The sequence below is a fragment of the Varanus komodoensis genome, unplaced genomic scaffold, assembly GCF_004798865.1.
Source record: "Varanus komodoensis strain SLA01 unplaced genomic scaffold, ASM479886v1 scaffold43, whole genome shotgun sequence".
Classification (NCBI taxonomy): domain Eukaryota; kingdom Metazoa; phylum Chordata; class Lepidosauria; order Squamata; family Varanidae; genus Varanus; species Varanus komodoensis.
In genome coordinates, this window is record NW_025335985.1 from 8,237,674 (window position 1) to 8,264,220 (window position 26,547).

The 26,547-nt window shown below is 64.7% G+C and overlaps 1 protein-coding gene across 1 annotated transcript in view; it reads right to left on the reverse strand.

The window, feature by feature from the left end:
* Positions 1 to 18,347, reverse strand: part of NPR2 (natriuretic peptide receptor 2) — a 31,793-nt gene extending 13,446 nt beyond the window's left edge. Inside the window, exons 1-3 of the mRNA XM_044443878.1 lie at positions 17,585 to 18,347; positions 3,572 to 3,774; positions 2,162 to 2,275 (exon numbers count right to left, since the gene is read on the reverse strand). Coding sequence (XP_044299813.1) covers positions 2,162 to 2,275; positions 3,572 to 3,774; positions 17,585 to 18,347 — 1,080 coding nt within the window. The remainder of the gene's footprint in view (positions 1 to 2,161; positions 2,276 to 3,571; positions 3,775 to 17,584) is intronic.
* Between the last annotated feature and the right edge of the window lie 8,200 nt (positions 18,348 to 26,547).

Consider the following 26,547-nt stretch of genomic DNA (forward strand, 5'->3'; position numbering starts at 1 on the left):
GCGCGGCGCGGGCGCACAGGCGGCTTCCTGTCGGCAGAGGGATGCTGGGTGGGCTGGCCGGGAGGCGGGGGAGGGTCTCAGCCCCTTCCCCTCTTGGGAGGCGCCTTTGTTACCGGAGCCTCCAGTGGGCAGATGGGACGGTGGGAGCCCGCGCCGCCCGCCCCCCGAAGGCGCCGCCACAGCGGGAGCAGCTGAGCCCCCCGCCTGCATGCAGAGCCCCCCCCGCGGGGGGCAGCACTCCCCCAGCCTCCCCTGGGCAGCCGGCCGATCTCTATCGCGCGCACAACATCCTTTCCCACGTCGGAGCGCGCCGCCTCGCCCCCTCCCTCGCCGTCGCAAGCGCTGGCGCCCTTCGGACGCTGCTCCCCGGCTGGGCAGCGCTCGCAGCTTCGGATCCCAGCGAAGCTGGAAGCGGTGCGCCGGAGCCCCGGGCCTCCGGGGGGCGGGGGGGCCGGCCAGGCCCGCGCTCCACACGGCCTCGTCCTCCCAAGCGGCCTGAGGGCGAGGCCGGGCCGGGCCTTGGCGGGCGAGGGCCAGCCGGCCGGGCCGAGCCCCAGCGTGCGGAGCGAGCGAGCGAGCGGCCACGCTCGGCTCGGCTCGGCTCGGCTGGCCTGCGACTGGGCCTGCTCCACGCGCGAAGGGCCGTGGGAAGCGGCCGGTCCTGGCGGTGCGACCGAGGCTCCAGCGCAGCACCGGGGAGCTGCACCCGCACAGTCCGAGGCGGCAAGCTGCGGAAACAGCTGGTGTGAGGAGGGCGGCCTTGCTGAGCGGGGGACGCGGGGGGCATCTGGAAGCCTCCAGCTGGGGGCTGCAGTGCTGAGGGCCGAGGGAGTCATAGACTCGTAGAAAGAGAGCGAGTCAGAAGGGGCCTCCCGGGCCATCTAGTCTGCCCCCTGGCTCCAGCCGGCTCCGCTCACGACATGCCCACCGTGTGCATGTCTGGTCTGTCCTTGAACTAACCAGTGCCCCTGGACAGCAGGGGGAGGGGCTTTAGGCTCCAGCCCTTCCCTGCCCCCATCTCTGCCCATGGGAAGACTGCTGTGGCGCCACTCCCTGGTTAGCCCCAAGAATTACCCCCCCCCGCCCCCAGGGGTGATTGGAGGCATCCGGCCTTAGCATGCAAAGGCCTGTTCCCTGCCCCTCTTTGCGTGGCCTTTTTGGAGTGACCGCTGGATCAACCCTCCCCTGCCACTACAGGCTCACTGGTAACCCCAGTGCTCCAGGGGGACAACCAGCACCCCCAGGTGCCTCCCCAGGGGAGTCCGCCTGAGAGCTGCCCTGCAGCCCCGACGCTGACAGCCGGGCGCCTGCCGCAGCCTCCTCTTCCAGGTGGGCTCCGCCTCCCCAAACGCTCCCCGGTCCTTCGCCATTCTGCCCAGCTGCTGCAGCCGCATGGCGGGATCCCGCATCCCTGTCTGCCTCGCCGGCCCTGCAAGCGAGGCATTTCGGGGGCCACGAGGGCTCCGCAGAAGAGCAGCCCATTCAGCGCGGCACATGCAGCGGCTGACAGGCGCCGACATGCGCGGGCTGGATGGCGAGCGAGTCAAAGGATCCCGCCGTTCCGCAGGACACGTTACTGGGCCTGTGGAGAGGACGGTGGGTGGCTGGGGCAGCCGCGGGAGCAGAGCAGACGGCCGGGGTCAGGCCTGGCGGCACCGGGTCCCTGGGCCTGCTTCCCCACTGAACCGTCTCTGGCTTCTGGTTCAAGGCCATTTTAGGTTGGCCAGCCATGTGCTGCCACATCCAACCGGGCACAAGCAGGCCGGTCACCGTGCAGAAGAATAAATGGGCCCACGTCTGTTTTAAAACCACGGAATAAGGGGCTCGCGTTAAAAGCAAGCAGATTTCGACTAGGCAGCCGGAAGAATTCCCTGACTGGCAGCGCGGTTTGACCGGGGAACTCGTTACCGGGGGAAGCTGCGGGCTCCCCCTCACCGGAGGCATTCGGAAAGGGTCTGGACAGCCCTCTGAAGGAGGCGATGTGACTTAGTGTCCTGCGGGAGAAGTGGGTGGGACCCCAGGCCTTCTGGCCCCTTCCAGCACCACTACTCTGTGATTCTGTGTGGGGAGACTTGGTCCGGCCCCTGAGGGTTTCCCGGGTGGAGGGCGCCCGCCAGGGAGGTGCTGCGGGGCTGCAGGGAAAGCCCTTCTGGGGACTCACCAGAGAGTCATTGAGCTCCACCTGGAAGTCCCTCCGGGCACGCAGGATCAGCTGGTTCTGGAAGTGCCGGTACTCCGGGTTTTGGGGCTCGTGGTAGGTGATCACCAGCACCGTCTGCAGCAAGAGCAAAAGGCCGTGAGGGGGTGGGCAGGAGCGGTGCCGGCTGGCCAGCCCCCCCCCCCCCATGCTGCGCTGCACAGACGAGCGGGAGCAGTGCCAGACCCAGGGTTCCGCGGAGGACGGGGGGGCAGCTGCAGCGGAGCCCACCGGCCCCAGGCCCGAAGCTGGCAACCCCCGAAGCAGCCCCCCAGGCCCCCTTCTGCTCCATGCCAGCTCGCCTCCCAGCTGCTGCCTTCCACGGGATGGAAGCCGAGGGATGGGGCCGGGGGCAGGCAGGACCGCCCGGCAGGCTGACGCCCGGTGTTCCAGGCCCAGGTGCCAGGGAGCCATGCCCGTGGCCGCAGCTTTGTGGCTAGCCACGTATCCCCACAGCTCGAAGGATCTCCTCTGACTCTTCAGCAACTCGGCACCAGCAGTGCTCAGCAAGAAGAACCAAGGCTGGCCAGGACAGAGGTGATCCTGAGGACTAGTCACATGAAAGCTAAATGGGGGCACCTCTCCCTTGCCCCCAACCAAAAGGGGCTCCTGCTTCCCACTTGCACAGTCAGGCTTCCCCCTCCTCCTCCTCCACATCAGCTCGAGGCCACACTTCCCACCCTCCCCACTGCGCCACGGGGGCCCCACAAAGGTCCACGCCGGCCCCAGATGCTCTCCTCCTCCCCAATGCTCAGCCCTTTGCCGAGCCCGCCAGAGCCCCGCCTCAGCGCCTGTGCTTGCCTGGGGCCCAGCCGGGCAAGGCCGACCAAGACACCCAGGGTGGGGTGGGGGACACGGGGTCCCTCATCAGGGGATGCCCCAGCCAGGCCGGGAGGGCAGGGGGAGGAGACGGCTGCCGCGGCAGCTCCCCAGGCCCCGGCAGGCGTCTGCTCCCCCTGCTTGGCTTCCACGCTGTGGGAGGCAGGGCCCAGCCTGCTCCCCAGAGCAGGGTCTGTTCCCCCGGCCAGTGAGGCCCCGGGTGCGAGCTCTCCCTTGGCTCCAGGCGACTGCTGGGAGGGGGGAGCCCCAGCCGCCGGTGCTGCAGGAAGGGGCTCGCATGGGGGCGGCGGGGGCTGCCGCCTCTGCTCTGCTGTGGGGCGGCCCAGGAGCGCTGTCTGGAGGGCTGGGCTCCTGGAGGACCACTGGTTGGGGCAGTGCAGCCTGCACGGCTCAGGACCTCCCCCCGCCCAGGGGCCACTCACCTCCATCCTCAGCCCCAGCCTCCAGGGCACGTCCCCCGTGGCCCAGCGAGCCCGCCCCCGAAATGCCTGCACCGTCCCCCCGCGCCCCCTCCGGGTGCCGCCTGGGACCTACCCGGAAGGCCTCCCGCAGGCCTCCTGGGTCCTGGCCCTCCTTGCTCTGCCAGGGCTTGGCGGCCTCCCGGCGGCCCTCGGTGCGCAGGCTCTCCCCAAAGACGTCCACGTAGAAGAAGACGTAGTCGCCGTTGGCCATGCTCTCGTAGTGCGCCAGGCGCAGGACCTGGTGCAGCATCTCCAGCGGACCGCAGATGTAGATCACTGTGGGGAGAAGCCGGGGGGGGCTCAGTGTGGACGAGGAGGGGTGGGGCGAGGCCCCCGGCACGGGGCAGGGAGGCGGCGCCAGGAGCACTGCTCCCTCCCCGTTGCCGGGAGTCCGGCCTCGACGGTGGCCTGGCTGGGGGCTGCAGCCTGGAGCTCCGTCCAGGGAGACGGAGGGGCTCTGAGAGGCGCTTCCCCTGGGCAGGCGGAGGCATCCAGCCTGTCCTGGGTGGGGGTGTCTCCCGCCAGGGAGCAGCTCTGCAGCTCGGGCTGCTCCTGGAGCCATCCGTGTCCCTTGAGGCCCGGCGGCTTCCGTGGCTCGGAGTGCCTGCCACCAGCTTTGGCTGGCAGCTCAGCTGCGCCCCTTTCTGGCCTGCGCTCAGTCATCTGTGCTCTGGCCATCTGGAGGCTGGACTGCTGCAGTGCATTCTACCCGGGGCTGTCCTTGAAGACTGTCTGGAAGCTGCAGCTTGTGCAAAATGCAACAGCCGGACGAAGAACAGGGACCGCATGGTCTGATCTCGTGGCCCATTGTACTGGCTGCCTAAATGATTCTGAGCCAAACCCAAGCTGCTGGTTTTCACCTATAAAGCCCTCATGGTTTGGGAGCACAATACCTGGTGGAACGCCTCTCCCAGCCTTCATCTGCCCGGACGCGACGGTCAGGTTCCGAGGCCTCCCTCCCACCGCTGCCTCCAAGGGCAGCCACAAGGAGAAGGGACTTTTCAGGGGCGACCCCCACCCCTGGCTTGGAACAGGCTCCCCACTGGGACCCCCTTGGCACCATCTTGACTAACTTTTCAGCACCAGGTCAAGACTGTTCTGTCCTGCAGGCATTCAGTTAGACTAGTGGGGCTTAACCTTTTCTCAAAGTTACTGTAATTTTAAAAATCTGCTTTACATTTGGGCTCAGATTTTGTATGGTAAACCTCCCAACAGCCTTGGCTAATGGGTGGTGTAGAGAACAGGCAAAGAAACAGAGGCCGTAGGGCTGCCCTTGCTCCCCTGGCCCTGCATCTGCCACTAGGATGCCCTGCTCCCTCTGGTTTGGCCACACCTCCGAGATCGCCGCCATCCCAGCGGCAGCCGATCAGCCCAAAAGGGGCACAAAAGCCCGTCCATTTCAGCGCAGAAAACTCCGCGTCCGTGAAGGCCTCTGAAGCCAGAACGTGGCGTGCACAGGGGCCGCGTAGGGCTGCCGAGGGGAAGGCCTTCCCTCCCGCATCCCCTGGTGCCAGAGGCCGCTTGACCGCCATCCCAGCAAGAGGCCACTGGCCCAAGGGCGGCCGGTGGCCAGTCGCCTGGGCGTGAAGCCCATTCAGGCGCTCCTGCTCGAGTTCAGGACCGAAACGGTCTCCCCTTTGCCCCACTGCATGTGACATGGGTGGCAACCCCACTCAAAGAGGTGGGGGGGGGGAGGCAGCCCTGCCTGGCTGCCACTCCAAACCCAAACAGGAAAATCGTTTTTCATCCCTCACAATTCAGGAAACAAATGAAACACTGATCCAAATTTCCCAAAGGTCGCGAGTAGCACAATCCGCTCCGTCAGCTCTTCCCCCACGTCAGGAAATAACGGCAGCCGAGCCTCGGCTCTCAGCCGGCAAGCAGCCTGCTCCAGCGCGAGCCCTGGTCGCCTGCTCCCCGTGAAGGTGCGCGCACCACCGGGTCAGGGGGACGGCTGCCCACCTCACACGCGGGCGTCTCTTAGCCAGAACTGCTGGCAATAGTTGAGCATCCTTGCTGAATAAGGAAGCTGGCCCATGATTTGCCCCCCTGGCACCAGTGCTCGGCCGGTTTCGGGATGATGGATGCAGGAACGTCCTGGAAAGAGGCAGACAAAATTCCTGATTCAAAAGCCTTATGATAAGGACAGAGCTCCCTAAGAGGGAAGGAAGGGTATGCCTTACACCAGTGGTGGTGAACCTATGGCACGCGTGCTACAGTGGCACGCAGAGCCCTCTCTGTCGGCATGCGAGCCAAGTCACCCGAGCATCGCCCCAGCAGGCGAGCATCGGATAACAGTGCACTTAGGGGCCATGCGCATGCTCAGAAAGGGGTAGTGGTGCCAGGCGATGACATCGCAAGCCACAAGTCATTAGCCCCAACTCGCATGGCTGGTCAGTGCACTGCCAAGGAGGTGTGTGTGTGCATATTTGCTTGGACTGGCTGTGAGTTGTTTTTTCAAAACTGAAACCTCAGTTTTCAGGTTTTATTGCAGCGTTGGCACTTTATGATAAGTGGGTTTTGGGTTGCAGTCTGGGCACTCGGTCTCTAAAAGGTTTGCCATCACTGGGTTAGGGTTAGGAAAACTAGGAGTCCTGGCAGAATTTTGATGGTTGGAATGTGTTTGGAGTGGGCAGAAATGTTGAGCTGTGCAGAAACAGCTACTCAAGGAAGGCTTTTTCAAAATTGCCCTCTTTTCAATGGCGCTTTAGCCCTATGTTAGGGTTAGGGCTGTGCACCAAGATAGGGTTAGGGTTAGAAAAATGGTGTGTCCTGGCATGATTTTGATGGCTGGAATGTGTTTCGAATGGGGGGAAATGTTGAGCTGGGCAGAAAAAGCTACTGAAGGAAGGATTTTCAAAATTGCCCTCTTTTCAATGGAACTTTCACCCCATATTAGGGTTAGGGGTGGGCACCAGGGTAGGGTTAGGGTTAGAAAAACGAGGTGCCCTGGCAAGATTTTGATGGTTGGAATGTGTTTCGAATGGGCAAAAATGTTGAGCTGTGCAGAAACAGCTACTCAAGGGAGGCTTTTTCATAATCGCTGCTTTCCACGGTATTTTAGCGTGACTCATTAGCTGCTACTCATCTGAGCTTTCTCATTACTGGTGAGCGCGCTGCGAAGGATATAGGTAGGTAGATAGGTAGGTAGGTAGGTAGGTAGATAGATAGATAGATTTGCTTGGACTGGCTGTGAGTTGTTTTTTCTAAACTAAAACCTCAGTGTTCAGGTTTTATTGTAGTGTTGGCACTTTGCGATAAATAAGTGGGTTTTTGGTTACAGTTTGGGCACTCGGTCTCTAAAAGGTTCACCATCATTGCCTTATACCATCTGATAAGTATGACCCTGGGCCCCAGTCCATTCCCATTCCAGTGAAACACCTAAGATTTGGCATTTGCTGAGTGTGGAAGTCGCTCCTTTTCCTATCAATCCATTGTGGAAGAACCAAAGTCAAACTTAAAAAAAAAACACCATTCTTTCATATATAGGCCAGAAGAAATATTTAAAACTTTATATCCATCTGTTGAGGTTCTATATATACTATTATGCTTGCTTTTGATCAACGGATCAAATAAGATTCTGTCGGTTTTGTGTTTTTGACTGTATCCAAAACAATGTTGATATAGAGCCAAACAAAGACACAAGCAAGCCTCCTGCGCCAAAGATCATCAGACCGAGCTGCCGGGAGAGGGTGGTACGTTTTCTGCCTCAGCATGGCCAGGATGGCGCCCTTAAACCCTTGGGGCGTGATGGGCAAATCCCAATTACTGTTAAATTATACTGTTAAATTATATTGTTTTATATCTGTTATTTATTTATGGTTGTGAGCCGCCCCGAGCCTTCGGTGAATGGGGCGGCATAGCAGTTCCCTAAACAGATAGATAGATAGATAGATAGATAGATAGATAGATAGATAGATAGATCCCCCTCAAGACTGCCGCGTTTGCACGTGCAACTCGCATGGCAAAGCACAGAGAGCCTCGCTCTGGGGCAGAGGTAGCTCCCTGTCCGCACGGCGCTCCCTCGTTGTGCTGCATCAGCCACAGCCAGAGCTCCTCCTCTGCGTGCCCCGCTGCCCCCTCAGAGCTGCCACGGACAGCCGCATCGCCGGCCTGGCCTTGCCAGGCAAACCCCTTCGAAGTCACCCAGTCAAGGACCCAGGAAGTCGCAGACTTGAAACAGCCAAGGGGAGGCTGCGGCCAACGCGCTCCTCCCGCTGGACGACTGCGCGCGAGGGCTGGCCGGGCCCCGCTTCCCACGTACAGCCAGCGCGGGACCTGCAGCGCTCTCGGAGGAGGCTGCCCGGGCTCCCTGCGGCATCTCCCCCTCACCTGCACAGAGCAGGCCGTGTGGGGCAGGGTCCCCGTGTGATTCCAGAGCAGCCGGGCTGCACTTGTGAGCTCGGAACGGGCGGCTCTCCCAGGGGACGGGCACCATTATACTGGGAGGCCTCACTCCCTGGTCCTGGCCGGGAGCTGCACTCCGCGGTGTTGCTTCCTGGAAGCTAGGGAAGGGAGGGTTTTCCAGCTGGAGCATCCGGGAGGCAACGGGGTGCAGGGGGACATCCTGGACCTGGATTTGGCCAAAGGGAGGAGCTGGTGGATGATGTGTGGACTGGGGAGCTCTGGACAGAACTGGCCACTCCTTCCCATACTTTGCGATCAGGTGCTCAGGGAGGAGCAGTAGGTCAAATACTAGGAGATGGGACTTCTTGGGGGCCACCTCCAGTCCAGGGAAGGCCAGGCTGGGGAAGCCTCCCGGAGAGGGTGCTGGAAGGCCAGGGAGTCCAGGAGCAGGTATGGCTCCGAGAAGGGGGGTCTTGGGGGCGCAAGCCTTGGCGATGCGGCTGATCCGCGAGCGGGGAGGCCTTGGAGGGCCACTGGATGTGCAGAGTGGTGGTGGGAGGGATCGGGAGGAAGGGGGACCCTCACGGGAAATGGCCCTGGGGCAAGTGGACCAGGGGGCCCACCGGGGAGGGGCAGGGGGCTTCTCCGCAAGGCTGAGGCTGCGTATGAGCTCAGACTAGTGGAAAATGTCAAAAGGGAGAAAAAGCGCATCTGCCTTCATTTCCAGTGCAGCTGCTTAAGAGAGGGAGGGGATCCGGGCACTGACGGGAGGGAACAGGCCCAGATGCTAAATGAACATTTGCTTCTGCGTTCTCCCCAAAGCAGGATGGGGGAGATGTGCCAGGGGGTGGGGGCAGATGAGGCTGGGGTTCTGGGGGCACAGAGTCACTCCCCTAGATGTTCAGCAGCTCCTTGGGGCCCTGGATGTTACAAAGGCACCAGGCCCTGAAGGGGCAGCACCCCCTGAAGTTGGTCAAGGTGCCCTGTCGGCATCGCTGCCCCCATCTTTGGGTTGGCTGCTCCAGGAGCCCTCACTCTGGAGGCCATCTTAGGAGATGCCCCCGCTTCGTGCCACCGCCGGCGGCGTGACCCGGCTTCCTCCTCAGCTGAGCCAGAGGCAACAGGAAGCCAGACAGCACAAGTCCCACCCTGGGGCTCCCCGGGGAAAAGCCCCGGGGAAAAGCCCCGGGGAGCCCCTTGCTCACCCCCCGAGCCCGAGGGGGCCTTCCACTGCCACCTCCCCTTCTCTGGGGACGTGGCTCTCCCTGTTGCGGGGCTCTTTACTGCTGCCCCCATAAGCTCCCTCTTTCAGTGTGATCGTATCACGGGGGCCGAGGAAGCCCAAAAGCTCTGGGGCTGGAGCAGGGCGAGGCTGGTGGGAGGGGGGCAGGTCTCTGGCGCAGCGGTCTATCCCCACCTGGCCAGCTCTGGCCCCAGGAGGGCGGCCTTCAGCCGCCCTGTCACCGCCTGCGACTTCCAGGCCCCCACCTCTCGGCAGGCTGGTACAGCACCCGCTCAGCCCGGGACCCCCTGCCTCCCGGAGTGGCCCTGAGGGCGCCCGGCCTGCTGCACTCTGCGGGGCAGGCAATCCTGGGCCCCCCTTGCTGGCTCCCCTCTGCGGGGAGGATGCTGCCACTCCATGGAAGCGCCCCCACCCCCTTCTTTCCATGTCACTTGTGAGGTTTGGCCGGGCAGCTTCGCTGACCGCTGGGGCCGCGGCCTGGAGTGCAAGCTAGGCCCAGCAGCTCAGCACGGCACCTCGGGGCTGGAGCGAGGGATGCCCGGCGCCCTGCTGCGGGGGGGGGGGGGTCTGGCTGCCGGTGCTGCCTGGCACGGCAAAGCAGTGGCAAACAGCACAAAAACATGTTTGGGTTTGCGGTGGTGCCGAAAGAATTTGCAGGTTCCTGGATTCCAGCACCTTCTGCCTGGCTCTGTAATTGGAAACAGAGGGGCCCACGGGGCAGCTCCAGTTACAGGAACGAGGGGGCGGCCCTTTGCCTGGCACATGACAGCCCCCTCCCCACCCACCGCACAACGCCTGCCTGCCTGCCTGCCTGCCTGCCTGCCTGCCTGCCTGCAGCACGGGAGCGGCGGCCCCTCCTTCTCCTTCCGAGCTGGGCCGGTGATGATGGGCAGCGCAGACCTTCTCCCAAGCGCCCCCCTTCCCGCCCCAGCCGGCCAGCTGGCAGGAGCACGGCTGTTGAGCAACACGGGAAAGCGGATGCGCTCGCCACCGCCGGGGGCGGCTCCGCATGCGCTGCTCTCTCGCACGCACAGAGGCAGCTGCTCCAGCCGGAGCGGGACGCGTGCGCCGGAAGCGCCCATGGCCAGGCAGCACCAGCTGCGCTCCAGGGCCACGTCCACTCCGTGCTCTGCCTGGAATGCCCTCCAGGCCTCAGCAAAGTCACCGTCTGGAAGCAGCTTCCGCACAAACAGACCATCGCATGCCACATCTGCTGGGGCCCGGCTCCCCCGCCTGACATGCCTCGGGGGATACACTCGGCCTTCAGGACTTCCAAAGCACACCAGGGCCGGCAGTCAGGCTCACCGAACACCCTGGGGCTCGGGGCACATCACTCTCACCCCTTTTAGAGGGAAACACAGATGGGAATCAATTGCACTGGGGCCAGAAAGTGATGCCTCGCCAGCACTGGCCTCAGAGGAACCCTGGCACTATGCAGGCGGGCCTTCAAGGTCCCAGGGAAGAAAAGACCAGAAGTGGGATACAGCTGCAGAAAAAATTCTGCCATGAAGTCAGTATAACCTTCACATGAAAACAGAAAGCAAAATTTTTAGAGCTAGAGTTGTCAAACATGCAGAGGGATAAGTCTTGCTGAGGAAACAGCATGGCTTCTGCAAAGGAGAGCTGCTTCACCAGACCCTAGCCTAAGATGGTCTACAGGCATAGAAACAGAAACAGAGCAAATCAGAAGGGGCCTCCCGGGCCATCTAGTCTGACCCCTGGCTCCAGCCGGCTCCGCTCACGACATGCCCACCATGTGCATGTCCAGCCTATCCTTGAACACCCGCACCGATGGGGCCTCAACCACATCCTGGGGAAGCCCATTCCACACCCTTGGGGTCCTGACTGTCAGGAAGTGCTTCCTGGCATCCAAATGGAACCTTGGCTCCCTGAGCTTTGCTCCGTTGGAGCGCATCCTGCCCTCCACCGCATGGGGAAAAAAGGTTGTGACCCACCTCTGCATGGCCCCCCCTCACGTACCTGTATGTCTCTAACAGGTCCCCTCTGAGTCTCCTCCACTCAAGGCCGAAGAGACCCAGCTCCCGCAGTCTCTCCTATGGCAGGGGTCCTCAAACGTTTTCAGCAGGGGGCCAGTTGAAAGGTGCTGGTGGTTGGCACAGGCTGGCAAGGCAGTGCCAGTGGCGGGCGCGGGCCGTGAGGGGGCGGGGGCGCTGCACTCACGCATGTGGTGAGGCAGGGACACAGGGCGTGTGTGTGTGGCGGGGCGGGCCGGGGCGGGCATGCACGGCGAGGCAGCGTTTTCTCCGAGTGCGTCCAAAATGGTCCCTGCGTGAGCAAGCCGCTGCCTTGCCACGCATGGGGAGGCGGGTGGCAGCGGGCATGGTGAGTCCAAAACCACTGAGGCGGGCTGGGTAAATGGCATGGCGGGCCAGACCTGGCCTGTGGGCCACAGTTGGAGGACCCTTGTCCTATGGCTCCCCCTGCAACCATCCACCATCCCCACGGCCCTGCGCTGAACCGATGCCAACCTGGCTATATCCTTCCTGTAACGAGAGGCCCAAAACTGAGCACAATACTCCAGTTGTGGGCGCAGCAGAGTCGTGTAGAGTGGTAGTAACACCCCTCTCGATCGAGAAGCCACACTTCTGGCTATGCAACCAAGGGTGGTGTTCGCCCTCTTGACCACCGCATCACACGGCTGGCTCATGTTCAGCCTGCAGTCAACCAGCACCCCGAGGTCCCTTTCACAAGTGCTGCTCTCCAGCCACTTGTCCCCTGACCTGTACTTATGACACTTATTCCTATGGCCCAAGTGCAAGACCTTGCCCTTCTCCACACTGAACGCCATCCTGTTGTCTCCTGCCCACTTCCATAGTCTGTCCAGATCCTTTTGGATCTGGAGTACCTGCTCCTCAGTTGTGGCCACTGCCCCAGTTTTAGTATCACCTGCAAATCTGACAAGCAGAGTGGTCACCCCCTCCTACAGGTCACTGATGAAAAGACTGAACAGGATCACCTCTGCCATCTCGATGATTCCCCACTAATAGTTACCCTCTGTTTTCGATCTGTCAGGAATGCCCTAATCCATCGGACGGTGCATTTGGTCTATCCCAAAACTCCTCAATTTCTCCACCAGGATATCATGGGGCACTTTGTCAAAGGCCTTGCTGACACCCAGGTGAACCACATCCACTGCATCCCCTCCATCCAGCCATCTCGAAACCTTGTCATAGAATTCCACAAGGTTTGTCTGGCAGGACCTGTTTTTGCGGGAGCCGTGTTGCGTGGCTGCCAGCCTCCCTTCCCTATCTAGGGACGCCAGAACATTTCCTATTATGGGCCTTTCCATCATCTTTCCCAGAATGGACGTAAGGCTAACTGGTCTGTAATTCCCCATGTCCCTTCTACTACCCTTTTTGAAAACTGGGACCACTGACACCACCCTCCAGTCCTCTGGAACCTCACCCGTTCTCCACGAGGCCTCAAAAATGGAGGCCAGCGGGCGTGAAAGAACCCCTGCCAACTCTCTAAGTACTCTCGGGTGTAACCCGTCAGGGCCTGGCGCCTTTGTAATGTCCAATGCCCTGAGGAGCTCCTCAACTTCTAGGGGGGTGCCCCTAAATCCCCAGCTTCACCCAATCCCCCATGCAGATCTCTCCCATCCAGCTTTGGGGAGAACACAGAGGCAAAATAGTCGTTTAGCATCTGTGCCTGTTCCCTCGTATCAGTCACTGGATCTCCTTCCTCCTTATTTAGTGGTCCCACCACTTGTCTCCCCTTCCTCTTCCTATTTACATGCTGAAAGTGCTGTTTTTGTTGCTCTTGATATTCTTGGCAAGTCTCAGCTCGTAATCAGCCTTAGCCTTGAGAAGAATCCTTCTGCAACGGGCCTCCTCCTCCCGGTACGCCCGTTTGTCCATTTGCCCCAGTACCCATTTCCTACGGAGGTTCCTCTTACGCCCAAGGCATGTGGCTAAAGGTTGCATATCCGAACTTTCATTTTTAAAGGACATTTTCTTCTCCTATTCGCCCCCTTAACCCACCCGTTGACCCTGCAGGTGGGCTTGCGCCCCCCCCCTCGCTGGCCGTAGGCAGATCCCCCTGGGGGCCGTGTGCTCCCTCCTTTGGCAACTGTGACACACGCTTCCTGTTCATCCATCTTTGTGATTTTGAGGAACCTCCAAGGGTTTTAATCCTCTCGACTCACTTCTGCAGCTTCCTTCAAAGCAGGTCCCTCATTGTAGAAGTTTCCCCTGCTGGAATCAAACTCCACTGGGCTGGGCCTCTGCCTGGCCGCATGTCCTGATTGCGCAGCGGACGCCATTCCCAACAGCGCTTGCACTGCAGACTGTGCCCTGGGCACCCCGCCGAGGGGCGCATCCGCACTGCCCCCCCTCCGGGTGGTTCCAGAACCAGCCCTTCTCGGGCACAGCACTGGGTGACAGCGGGGAACTGGGCCTCTCTGCCAGAACTGGGAGACGCACTTGGCTGCCCTGTGGGAGCAGCGGCAGTCGCCCGATTAATCTGCCCGAGGCCTCCCCAATTCCATGCTCCACCTCAAGACCACCCTGAGCATCCTCATCTGGAGGACGAAGAGTTAGTCCCAGGGCCAAATTAATCGTGGAACCTGGTATTCGGAGCGCTTTGGTTCAGGAGTCCCTTTCGACTACTAAGCTGCTGAAAGCGATGCCCTTTTGGGCATCTGGGACAAGGCTTCTCCGCCACGCCAGTCTTTGGGTAGGAAAAACTTCTCCTTAGCCTGCAAGTTGGTACAAAGTAGACACGGCCCAGTGTGCCTTTCTACAGGCACAGATAATGGCCATTGTGCGGGCGAGCTGAGAATTACTGGCCTTCTGGCAGAAGGGGGGGAGGGCACTGGCCCTGCGGGGCGGCCGGGCAGCCCTGACCCAACCGCCCCTTTGAAGCGGCCCTTTGTACGGGAAGGAAACCCTGCCGGGGTGGCCTTTCGTGGTTGGGTCTAGGCAGGCCGTCTGAGACGGCTCAGCAGCAGATCACCTCCTCTTGCCCTGCCCTGCCCTGCGCCCCCGCACCCCCTGCCCACGCCCCCCGCTTCCTGCCAGGCCACCTCTGTCGCGCGAAGGGGCAGCAGGCAGCACAGCCCTAGGGCCATCCTCCGCACAGTCCCTGTGCGGGGGGGGGGGAGGGAGCAGGCCACGGCTCCGTGGCACTGGAAGGCATTTGGGAAAGATAAACACCTTCCCACACGCAACTGGAGACAAGCAGGAACAGCTGCGAGCGCCTGTCCCGCGGAAGGAGAGGCGGAAGTGCCGCTTTCCAGTGGGAGCCGAGTGTCCGCACCAGCTATCCTGCCGCCAGATCCAGACGGAGCATCAGGGTCATCTGCCCAAGGGAACGGCTCCCGAACGTTACATAAAAGTCGCCCCAACGTCCTCGCAAGCCAGCTGTCAAGAGCTGCCTGCCCTGCGGCTCCCCTGCTGCCAGGGGCTGCCAAAGGAGGATCTCCGCAGTCTGAGGGCCGGGCCGGGCCCCAACCTCTCCGGAAGAGAACCGGGATGGCAGATGCTGATCCCGAGGACCGAAGAGCCCTTGGACCGTCACCAGCTGCTGGGTTCTCCAGTCATGGCTGGGATACCTTCGCATTCCAGATGATCCAAGGAGAATCTGAGCTACTGCGCTATTTTGGCTTGGCCGCGGACGGTTGCGGTGCGACGCGGGTCGAGCCGAGCCGACTGTGGCAGGGGAAGGCGAGCACCGGGGCGTCTGAGGTGGCAGCACGCGGAGCTGGGTGCCGCTCCGCCTCGCCCAGCTGGTCAGCACAGACGGGCAGCCATGGTTCTCCCCGCCCTGTGTGGATGGGGGACGCTGAGGGAGCCACTCCTGGCGGCCCGCTCTGTTTCTCTTGACCATGTGCTTGCCAGGCCCCCAAGCGAACCCAGGAAGGTGTGGTGCCCACCTCGAGAAGGGCTGGGCCTGGCGGAGGACTGGCCTCCCACATGCTCCGGCAGGAGAGGCCTGCTCCCAGTGGCGCGGCCCCCTCCCCCCCAGAAGAGCACGGGTGGCCAGGCGATGCCGCCTGCAACGTGGGGCCTGCCCACCGTCAGCTCCCACACGTCTTCCCGGCTTTTTCTTGCCTTCAAGCCCGAGACCTTCTGCTGGCCGGCGCAAGAAGCTGTCTGCCCAGGAGCAGCCAGGTGGGGCTGCAGCAGCCCAGTGGAAGGTGAGGGAAGCTCCGGGCAGCTGCCCCACAGACCCTCGTCACACCCCTGAGCGGCCTCCCTCGCCTGGGCCGCCTCGCCTCACCACCAGCCCACTCCGCAGCCTGCCTCCTGTCTCTGCGTGCCAAGTGGAGACAGCCCCACAGCGGAGCCCCGAAGCAGCTCCCGGTGCTGTCCCCCAGTTCCCTCAGCCCCTCCCCCCACCCCAGCCCCCTTTCGGTGCAGAGAGCAGCGCCAGCCGGGGCAGCGCATTGAAGTGCTGAGAGTCCAACGTCGTTCTCGGAGTGATAATGGAGCAGGCCAGGCAGCAAGAGTCCCGGCCCAGCCCCTGGGGGCAACCGGGTGAGGGGGGAGCCTTCCCATCACCTCCTGCCAGACCCCCCTTTGCCCTCCTGACTCTTGGCAAACCGTGCAGGGAGGGCATGTGCAATGGGGGACCCCGAGGTGTTTCCAAGCTTCCCCCTGCCCCCCCGCAGCCTTTGCTCAGGGACCCGGCTGGCTGCTCGGCCTGAGTTCTAGCCGGCCTCTCTCTGGGGAGGGGGCTGTGCTTTGGCAGTGGGAGGAGAGCAGGCCTGGCCTTTGGGCTTCTGGGGTGGGGGGTGAGAAAGGGCCTCTGCTAAGGCCCTGTGGGGGGCTGCCTGCCCGGGGAAGCCCGGCGTGCGACGGGGGCCACAGACCACTCCCGGGCAGCAGCATTCGGGGGAGGTGCAGAGCATCTTCCTTCTCCAGGCAGCAGGCCGGGTTCAGCAGGCTGCCTGGGCCCCCCACACAGCCGTGGCACAGCAGGGCTGGGGCAGAAGGGGGCCCTGCTCTGCCCCCCTCCAGCCATGCCCCGCCCACAGGGCCGGTAGGCATCAGCAGGCAGTGCAGGGAAGCTGGATGCGCTGCCATATCACCTGGGCTCTGCAGAGGCTGCCCAGGAGCACCCCAGCCTTTCCATGAACAGCCGCCAAATTCAGCAGCTCTCCTAAGAACAGGGGCGTCAGGGGCACTTCTGGAGGGCCGCCCTTGCTTGAGCACCTCCTGGGGCCGTGCCTCCTCGGGGGGCCTGTTGGGACGGCCCTGGCCCCCTTCCTGGGGGGGGGGCAGCTGCAGCCAGGCCCTGACCCACCCCAGAGGCCGGCGAGCCCCCCGCCACTCCTCGCACGTGCGCGCCCGCGCATTCCAGCCCCGGAGGCCGCGACCTGCACAAAGCCGCCGCTCTTCCCACCCCGCCCCCTCCGACCGCCCTGCCCGGCCCGGCCCGAGGCGCCGCCGCTCTGGCCCCGTCGCGAGGAGGGAGCCCTCCGGGCGCCGCGCGGGGCCGAGCAGCAGGCGCGTGCCCGGCGGCACGACGCGCTGAGGCGGGCAAGCGTCGCGCGGCTCCCGAGGGCGCGAGGGGGGCCGTGGCCCCCGGCCGGACTCTGCCCTGTGGCGCAGGCGGCGGCGGGGGGGGGGCCTCGCGGCGCCTGCCGGGCCCAGGTCCCCGTCGGGACGGCGGCGGGGCGAAGGCCTGGTCCCGCTCCGCGCCGCCGCCTGCCACGGAGGAGCGGACCGCGCAGGCCGAGTCTGCCAGGCGTCCATCGGGCCATCCCAGGCGGCTCCTTGCCCGCCCCCATGACACAGCAGCTGCGCGGCGCGGCTCCATTAGCAGCAACCGGGACGAGCGGCAGCTGCGCCCCGATCGATCGGCGGCTCTCGCATCAATAATGGAGGAGCGCCGGGCCGTCCTTGGGCGGCTGCCCCTCCGCCCTCGGCCCGCCCGGCGTCGCCGCGGTGGGGGAGGAACGCGCTTTCTCCAGACGAGCCCCGACCCGCCCGAGCTCCGCGCCGGCCTGGCCCAGCCGCGGGCGGCCTGCGTGTGCGCATCCTCGGGCGGTCCGCAGGGAGGCGGCCCTCCCGGTGGCAGCGGGGCGCGAGACGGCCGTCTGACCTGCGCCCCCCCGGCCCTCTCGGGGAGCTCGCCCAGGCGCCCGCTGGCCCGGGGGACCCTGACGGGGCTGGGACGGGGAGAGCCGGTGAGCTAACGTCTTCCCAGACACATGCAGCAAGTCGGGGGGGGGGGGGCTTGTCCGCTCCGGTCCCCCCAACTCTCGGAAACGTGGGTGAGGCTCGCCGAGCCCGCGCTCCGCCGCTTTGCGCCCCGGTGCGCCGCCTGCCCCGAGGCGCGTTCTCGGACGCCGGAGACGGGCGCCGAGGAGGAGCGGCGCCCACCTGGCCCGCCGCGCACTCGGGGGCTTGCCGGACGAGCCGGTGGGCCGCGCCGCGCCGGGGTGGGGCCGCCCGAGCGCCAGGCGCCCGCAACGTGCAGCCCCCTCTCCGCCGGCGCGCGGGCCCCGCGGGCGCCGCCGGGACTCACCTCGTCCGTTGGCCTTGATGAACTGGACGGCCGTCTCCGGGCCGCCGCCCTCGTCGCCCGCGCCCGCGCTGCCGTTGCTCTCGCGGGGCGCGTAGATGTGGTAGCCCACGGTGAGGCTGGCGTCGCGCAGCTCCTCGTAGACGCCCTCGATGGTGAAGTAGAAGGGCCGGTCGTCCGTCTTGCGGTCCACGTAGAGCAGGGCGGCGCGGGAGCTCCAGTTGAAGTGCTCGTGCAGGCGGGCCACGAAGGCGCCGAGCTTGGGCGCCGACGGGCCGGTGCGCACCAGCGTGCTGAAGTGCTCCTTCTTGTGGCTGAAGTCCGAGGCCACGGCGCCGGCGGTGAGGAGCGGCAGGCGCCAGTGCGAGGCGAAGCGCCCCACCGAGGCGGCCGGGTAGACGCAGCCGGGCCCGAGCAGCACGTCCGGGTCGTTGTAGAGCTTCAGGTCCACGGCTTTCAGCGGCGCCACCGACTCCGAGCAGGCGCCGTTCAGCTCCGACGTGGCGAACACGGTCCGCATCGACAGCCCGGCGGCGCGCAGCTTCGGCTCCAACGCCTCGAGGGCCAGGTCCACGGCGGGGCCCACCCGCGGCAGGGCCCACGGGTAGCTGGGGTTGTGCTCCGGCAGCACCAGGGCCACCGTCACCACCGTCGCGGCCGCGGCGCTGCTGCCGTTGGCGCCCTCGGGGCCCGGCGCGGCTGCGGAGGGCGGCAAGGCCGAGGCGAGCAGCAGCAGCAGCAGCAGAGGCGGCGGCGGCGAGGCCATGGAAGGGGCGGTCGCCCTCGCCCGGGAAGCGGGGTTCGCTGCTCCTCCGCTTACGGCGGCTCCTCCGCTGCCGCCCGCTCTCCCGCAGCCCGCGCGCTTCGCTGCTGCCCCGCCGCCGCCGAATCCTTACTGCGGGCTGGCTGCCCCGCGCTCCCCCGGAGAGGCCGCCCCCTCCGCGGCCAGCCGCTGCCGCCCACCTTGCGCCTCCCTCCGGACGCGATGCCAGCGACCGAGCATGCCGTGGGGGACAGCGCCCCCTGGCGCCTCCCCGCACACGCCTAGGCGGGGGCGCAGCCCCAGGAGCGGTTTGGTAGCGCTGCCTCCTGGCCGGCGGGCGCGCCCGGCTGCCCGCAGGGGCGCTGAGCGCTGCCCTGCTCAGTCGCCCTGGGCGGCTCCGGCTCGGCTGCTGCGGGGCGCCACCCTCCGCCATCTCTCCTGCTCTTATCTGCGACGGCTCAGCTTCGCGGCCTTCCGCCATGCTCTTCCAGCCGCGGTCCCACCGCTCGCGCGTCCCCGCAGGAACACCGCTGCCCGCCCGCCCGCAGGTAGGAAGGCGCGCCTCTCGAAGGGGCGCGGGAAGAGCCGGGCCGCCCCCGTGAGCCGCGCGCCCAGTGCTGCCTGGGTGGTGGCCCGGGTCGGCACAGCGGCTGCCGCCTGCCCGGGAGCACGGCAGCTCGCGGGGAAGCCCCGGCTCTGCGCGGGAGGGAGCGAGGGCGAGGCTGGCGCAGAGGTGCCCGCGCAGCTCGCCCTCCCGATTGCGCCGGCGCCGTCCCATCCCTGGAAGCGCGCAGAGCCGCGCTCCAACTGCCCGCCTGCCCAAGGGCGCCGCGGTGCGGGACCGAAGGCCGCGGAGCGCGAGTAGGGCAGGCCGCTCCCGTGGGGCCTCTCCCGTAGAGGAGGGAGAGCCAGGCGGGAAGCGGCGACTGTCAAAGGAGGCGGTGGGCCGAAGCGCAGGAGGTCGCGGCTTTTCCCTCCGGATGTGAGGCTGCGGACGGCAAGTTCCGCGCGGTTGACCTGCGGGGCGGGCGGGTCCGTTTGCCCGTGGCCGGATCCGTCTTCTCAGGCTGATCTTGAACTACCTCGCAGGACTCCCACTCGGGTCTGGGAGGACCAAACAATTGCCCCCTGGCCGCGCATTTCCCGAAAACGCGCTGCTCTGCTGGCAAGTGCCCGCCCTGCGGCGGTTTCTGGCGCCAGGCTGGGCCGGGCTGGGTCATGAAACGGGGGGGGGGGGGGGGGGGGAGCGCTCCTGCGCTCGCTCCCCGCGCAGCTCAGCCCAGCAGGCGCTTGTCGTCGTGCAAGGAAGACGCCGGCATTGGCTCCTGGAGCCAGCCCCGCGTGCGGGGGGACCCGGAGGGCCTTCGGGGTGCCCCTCCAGAGCAGGAGGCGGCCCGAAGCAGCACGTCGGGCGGCTTGGCCGGGGCTTCCTTCCGCTCCTCTTGCGCAGATGCCCCTCTGACCGGGGAAGAGCTTGCGCCTCGGAGCGCGCGGAGCTCGGCGCTGGACACGCGAGCCTGGGGAGGGCCGGGCCCGGCTGGCCAACTCGCGCGCCCCCGGGCGCCAGCCGCAATCGCGAGCGGCATGGCCGGGAGAGGTCCGCGGCAGCGCCTGCCCCGCGGAAGGGGCCCCTGTCCAGGCCGCTGCCTCGACGGGCGCCTTTCCGTGGGCGGCGCGGCCGGGGACGCTCCTCTTTCCGAGGTGACTGGGATGCGCCTCCCCGCGGACGCCGGGACGCAGAGGCGCGGGCAGGGGGAGCCGCGAGCGCGGCTGCCTCCCCGCCCCTTCTCCCACGCGGCGCAAGCGGTGGCGGGCAAGGGCGAGCGGGGCGAGCAGCGCCGGCCCGGTCCGCTGTGCTCGGAGCAGCGCAGTCAGCCCAGGCGCGCGGGGGTGGGGGCAGGGAGCCCCCCGGCCGAGAGGAAGGGCTCCTGGAAGGGGGGCTGCAGAGGGTTTTCCCCTGCCACGCCCTGCCAGGCAGGCTCCTCTCTGGAGGCGCCCCCCTGCCACCGTGCGCGGGGAGATCGCGGGCTCGAGCGCCGGGAAGCCTGGAAAGCGGTAGATTTGGGGCTGGGGCGGCAGGAGCAGAGCAGGGGCGGCGGAGGAGGCTGCGCGCGCCCTGGCTGCCCCGGCCGGCCGGCCCGCCCTACGGCCCGCCTCTCCCGCCCGGCCCGAGCCGAAGGCTGAGCGGCGAACGGCACGGACCGGCGGCCTCCTCCCGGCCCCGAGGCAGAGCGTCCCGCCGGTCCTCTGCGGCGCGGCACCCGGGCGGCCGCCTCTCTGCGCCTGGTGCGGCCCGACCCGTCTCAAAGGGGCGCCGGAAGCCCCCCGGAACGCCTGCCACGCGTAGCCCTTGCCGGGCAAGCCGCTTCCAGGCGGAGACACCGCCTCCGCGTCCCTGCGCCGCGCCCCACGCTGGCCAGCGCCTTTCCCGGCAGGGGCCGGAGCGACGCCCGCTGAGGCCTCCCGCGTTTGGGTGCGGCGTGGCGAGGAGTGCGCGGGCCCCGGCCCGGCCCGCGGAAGGCGGCCGAGGGCTCCTGCGGGCGGGGGTGCTTGTGAGGCCGCCACGCCCGTGCGCTCTCCTGCACCGGCCGGTTCTGCCGGGCCGCCTGCTCCGCGGCCCTCTTCTCCGCCCGCCGGAGCCCGACAGACGGGAGCTGCGCCGCGCTGCAGCAGCCGGCTGGGCCACGCGGGGCTCTCCTGCTCTGGGGCGCAGGGAGGGCTCCCCGCCTGGGCACCGGAGCCAGGCTGGCCCCCCCGGGATCGCTCGCCTCTGGGCTCCTTGCGGGTGCTGAAGGCGGCCGGACGTGAGCCCCCAGCCGTGCGGGTGGCAAAGGTGTCGAGGGGGCCCCCCTTCCGGGGGCGTGGGGCTGGCGCATGGGGGCTGGCACCGCGGCGTCTCCTCGGAGGCCGGGATCTTGCTGAGAGGGAGGCGAGCGTTTGAGCACCTCTGCTGCATCGCACCCCCTGACTGGCTGGCTTGGTGCCACAGGTGTCCTACTTCTTGTCGCCCCCTCCAACTTTCCCACCTTTTTTGTTAACCCCTGGGATCAAATCCCCCCCTCCGTGTACACCCCTTTTTCAAGACAAGAGGTCCTTGGGAAGTGTCCCCCGGAGACACGCAGAGACTTTAGAGCAGACGCGCATTGGCACGCGCAGAGCTGTGCTTCCCCACCCCATGCGGGTCTGAGCCCCTGACCTCCCCAGACCTCAGGCAGGGGCTGACTCCCCCCCCCCCAATCCAGCAGAGCTCTGCAGAGCCAGAGGGCCCCGCCTCCCTGCCCCAGCCCTGTCTGCGCTGGAGTTTGCCCGTGCGCGGCCGTGCCATCCCAGCTCCCTGCCGAGGACCTGGGCAGGTGCGCCCTCCACAACTCTGGGCTGCCAGCGAGAGAAGGCAGGGCTCATGCGGAAGTGGAAAGCGGCCCTGGGCCGGTCGGCCGGGCCGGCCAGCAGTGGAGGCGCCATCAGCTCCCTCCTAGGTGCATGGCGGGTCATGGGGCTGGGCAGGAGGGGAAGCTCGGGGGGAGAGCAGTCCCCTTTGGTGGCCCAACTCCATCCGATGTGTCCCCCGTTTTTCTTGGCGTGGCTTCCACCATGCCAGGAACCCCCAGTGGACTCGGCAGACGCTGTGTTTCCACTTACTCGGAAGCGTTCTGGGATTAGGAGCGGTCAAGCTTGCTGGGGACACCAAGTGATCCGGGGGGGCCAAGAAGTTTTCTTCAGCTTGGAAGTGAGAGCCTCAGGACGCAGGTGCCCACCTAAAGCGAGAAGCTGGGCGCACTTCGCGCTGCCAGGCATCCTACGCTTCGTGTCGCTTGCCTCCTCTCCTCCCTTGCTGCTGCCCCCTGGTGGCCACTGGTGGAAGCGTCACTCCCCATTCTTAAACCCAGCCCTCCTCCAGAGACGTGGAGTCCTGACTCTAGACTGGGTCAGACGCTCACATAGCCCAGCATCCTGTTAACACAGAAGTCCCCACAGGAAGCCTGCCAACACATGAGGGCGTCCCGCACCTACTTGTCCCCACAGCCGGTGCGCACAAGCACGTGTCCTCTGGTGCTGGGGACAAAGCATCGCCCCATGACCGGCAGCCCCGGGTAGGTTGCCCCCCATGAATCTATCCAGCCCCTTCAACAGCCGTGCCAGCTGGCGGCTGTCACCTCATCCAGCATCAGCATCTACCCGCGATGCCACTTCTCTGGGGCAGCCCTGAGGGCTCCTTGACTCGTGGCCTATTTTTTCTGCACCCCCGTTTGGGTACTTCCCACAACCAAATGCTTTCCAGAGTTCACAGGTTTCCCCGAGAGATCAGTCCTGGGGCAGGCAGCCTCCTTCAGGTGAAAGGCAGAATCCGGTTTGGAGAAGGGCCCTGCTGCACTGGCAGGTGGGACCAGATCGCTGTTCTTGTACTGCCCGCTTTGGTAAAAAATTGGTACCAAACAGCTATGAAGACTCACAGGCCGCATGTAGTTTGGAACAAGCAGAATTTATGGAACTTCAGCAGCAAACTGCTGGGAGGGGTTGCGGCTGCACCTCCAGGTGTGCAGGTGTCCCAGCAGGGGCGGGGGCTCATGCTCAGGGCAGTGCATGTTGGCCCACGAGAGCCAGCTGCTCTGCTCGGTCTCAGGAGGGGCACATCAGCTCTTGAGGATGGGGGAAAGCACTGCACACAAGCTGGAAAACCTCCCATCCTGCGCTTCCTCCTCGTGACAATTTTCAAGGATCTCTTCTCAATCATCCCAGAGTGCAGGACATGGAATGACAGGCTCAAGTTACAGGAGGGAAGGTTCTGGCCAGATGTCCAGAACATTTTCCAGCTTTCCATAGAGCACAGCAAGGGAGCCAGTTCCCGTGGGAGGCGGTGGGCTCTCGCACACGGCGCCAGACGGGCCCCTGCGGGGGGCTCGAGTGGGAGTCCTGCACGGAGCGGCGGCCTGGACCCTCGGGCCCTTCCAGCTCCACAATTCGATGATTCTTGGCTTCAGCCTTCCTGACATCCTTGCAATTTTATGCTACTTTCCTGTATTCTTCCTTCGTAGTCTGCCCTTCCTTCTGCTTCCTATTCCTGCCCTTTTTTGTTCTCAGATCATCTCGAAGCTTTTTTCTGACACTACATGGGCTTCTTCTCTTGTCTTCTACCCTTTTCCCTTGGAATTGTGCCTTTCGAGTTTCCTTTTTTATAAACTCCCACCCGTCTTAGATTGCTTTTCTCATTGGAGTCCCTTGCATGAGAGTCTGCTTCTCATTGTTCCGAGTGTATTAAAATTGGCTGTCTTGAAATCAAGGGTTCATGCTTGGCTACATTTGGCTTTCACTTCCTTTGAAGTCAAGAGTTCATGGACGGCACAGCCACTTTCCCCCACTTTCCCGCAGCTGCAACTTCAACCATGAGGTCTTCCCTGTTGGTCAGAACTAAGTCAAGTATTGCTGTTTCTCTAGCTCCTTCCCCCAGCTTTCAGTTGGATCTAAGCGTCTTTGAAATTATTCTCCGATATCTTGCTTTTCCAGTGCCCAGATTTCCAGCACACACAGGCACGTGCATATCTACGTTATCCATACTTTAATGCCTTGAAAACCTTTTCCAGTTGGGAATGTCTGCAGCACCGGTTGCTCTTCCCTGGATGCATTCCAGCTTCTCAACACACTTCTTAAATGGGAGCCCCAGAACTGGGCAGCCCTCCTGAAGTGGCCTAGCCAAAGGGATGCAGAATCGAGCAGAGCAATGACTGCCAGCGACCTGGACCCTCTGCCGCTGTTCACACAGCTGCCATTGCATCAGCTCCCTCTGCTGCCGCCTTGCACTGCCGGCTCACGCTTAGGCTGGGCTCCACCGAGACGCTTTGGCTCTCTTCGTGTGGTGGCTGCCAAGCCAGGTCTCCCCCGTTCTGTGCCTGTTGCACTGGGTCTTTCCATCTCTGGTGCCTGGATGCCTTTTCTCTGGTGCAGCCTGTCCTGTTAGATTTGGGGCACTGCCCCAGCCTGCCCAGATCCATGAAGCTCGGCCTTCCTCCTGCGGGGTGGCTCCCCTCTCTGTGCAGGTCACCTTCCTGTTTGATGGCCAGTTCCTTGCGGCTCCTTCAGCTTCACGCGATGGCCTGAATGAGACCTTCAGCAGCAGCAGCAGCCACCCGGCGGGCGAAGAGGGCATGCGGTGCCCATGGCCTGCCTATGGGCTTCCCCCGTGGGGCCGCTGCTTGGCTTGTGTGGGAACTGTGTGCCAGGCCTGCGAGGCTTTTGGGGGCTGAGCTGGCTTCAAGCTCTTCTCAGATACCTGGGGTTGCGCTGGCTACTTCTGGGCAGGCAGAACTCTGGCTCAGGGAAGCCAGGCCCCCGGAAGGGCCCTGTGGGCTGCGGGGAGGCCAGAGAGAGCCGTGAGCCGGTGGGTCCTGGGGCTGAGTGGTGCCTCGGAGGCAGAGCAGGTCTCTACATGAAGAGCAACTTGCAGGGGGCTCAGGCGGAAATGAGGCCAGGGAGCAAACCCAGGTCGGTCGTGCTGCCGTGAAAGAGGAGCCCCACAGAGGAGTGGGCACCAGGCACGCCAGGAGGGCCTCTGGATGGTGGCAGGCCATGCTCGGGACCCCTGGGAGCGTCACTTCATGGCACCGAGAGCGGAGGGAGCCTGTCCGGGCAGCCGGCTTTGGCTCTGGGATGCATGGCTGAGAACTGGGGCTACTTTGCGGGATGGCCTCGGCGAGACGAGGAGCGGGCGACTCTGCCCTTGCCGCCTGAGCATCTGGGGCTGGAGGAGGCATCAAGGGGGCCGACTTCCCTCCAGAAGCTGTGCCCCCAGCCAGCCCCACAGCAGCAGGGGCACGGGGCGTGTGCCTCTGTGCATGAACTGGGGGTGGCAGCGGGGCACGCGAGGGGTCCCCAGAGTGGCCAAGGGGGAGTGCCAAGGAGGCCGTTGGGGAGAAGAGGGAGCCCTCGCCCCAATCCGGAAACAAAGGGGAGCACGCGCTCGTGCGAGCAGGCGCAGGAAAACCACAAGCAAAGAGACCCTCTGAAGGCACAATGCGGACAACCTGAAGGTCGACAGCAAAGAACAGGCCTTCACATAAAGCAGAAGAAAGCAGCCGGCCAGGGAAGCCGTTGGTTCTTGGAGGATCATGGGACTAAAGGAGCACCGAGGAGGAGGAGGCTGAGCGAGCGCCTTTGTCTCTCTTCACAGCTGAGGATACAAAGCAGAAACCGGTCCGGAACTTGCACGTTCAGCGCATCCAGGAGCAGCGCCCAAGAGGCGTGCCAGAGAGGAAATGCTCGTCCGCCCTGGCAGTCCGATGGCAGCCCAGGACGGGAAGCCTGCACGGATTGCTGGGAAGCGCCATTAAAGCGCAGGAAGCGAAACGCCCGCTTCCCCAAAGGGAGGTCCTGCCTCGCCCCTGCAGCTTGGCAGCGGCAAGCAGCAGGTGGGCGCCCTGCAGAGGCTGCCGCTGGGGCTTCCGAAAGGCTTTGGCAGCATCCCCCACTTGCGACGCCGGAACAAGCCTGGCAGTCGTGGAACGAGGGGCAGGGGGAGGTCCCCTCGTGAATCAGCAACCGGTTCAAGGAAAGGTGCCCGAGAGCGGGAATAAATGGCCATTGCAGCCCCTGGAGGGGTTCTGTCCTGGGAGAAACGCTTTTCATAAATTACTTGGAAGGGGGAGTTGAGCCGTGGAGCGGCCAAGTTTGCCGCTGACCCGAAACCTTTTGGGGTGGTTGGCACCCGAACGGATCACGGGGAGCTCCAGCGGCTGCCCCCGGGCCGGGAGAACAGACGCAATGCGGCCCAAGCGCATGCGCAGCGGTGCACGTTGGCAAGGCAGAAAACTCCGCCTTCCGGTGCAGGACGATGGGACTGGAGCTTGCAGGGACCGGTCAAGGCAAGGCAAGGCAGCATCCTGGGCTGGTGAGGGGCAGCCGAGTGGCGACGTGGCCTGGTGCGCAGCCGCCGTGCAAAAGGCGGGCCCCATGCGAGGCAGAATTAGGAACGGAACGGAAAATGGAACTGCTGAGAACTTCCTCCCCTTGTACAAACCCTCGGTGGGGCCACACATGAAATCCTGGGCTCGACCGCAGTCCGTGCCCCTGAAAAAGGACATGACTGCGTGGGAGAGCATGCAGGGAAGGGCACATGAAACGCCTAAGGCGCTGGAGCAGCTTGCTTTGTGGGGAGGCCACCGTGACGGGGATTGTCCGGCACAGAGAGACGGTTAAGGGGAGGCAGAAGGGA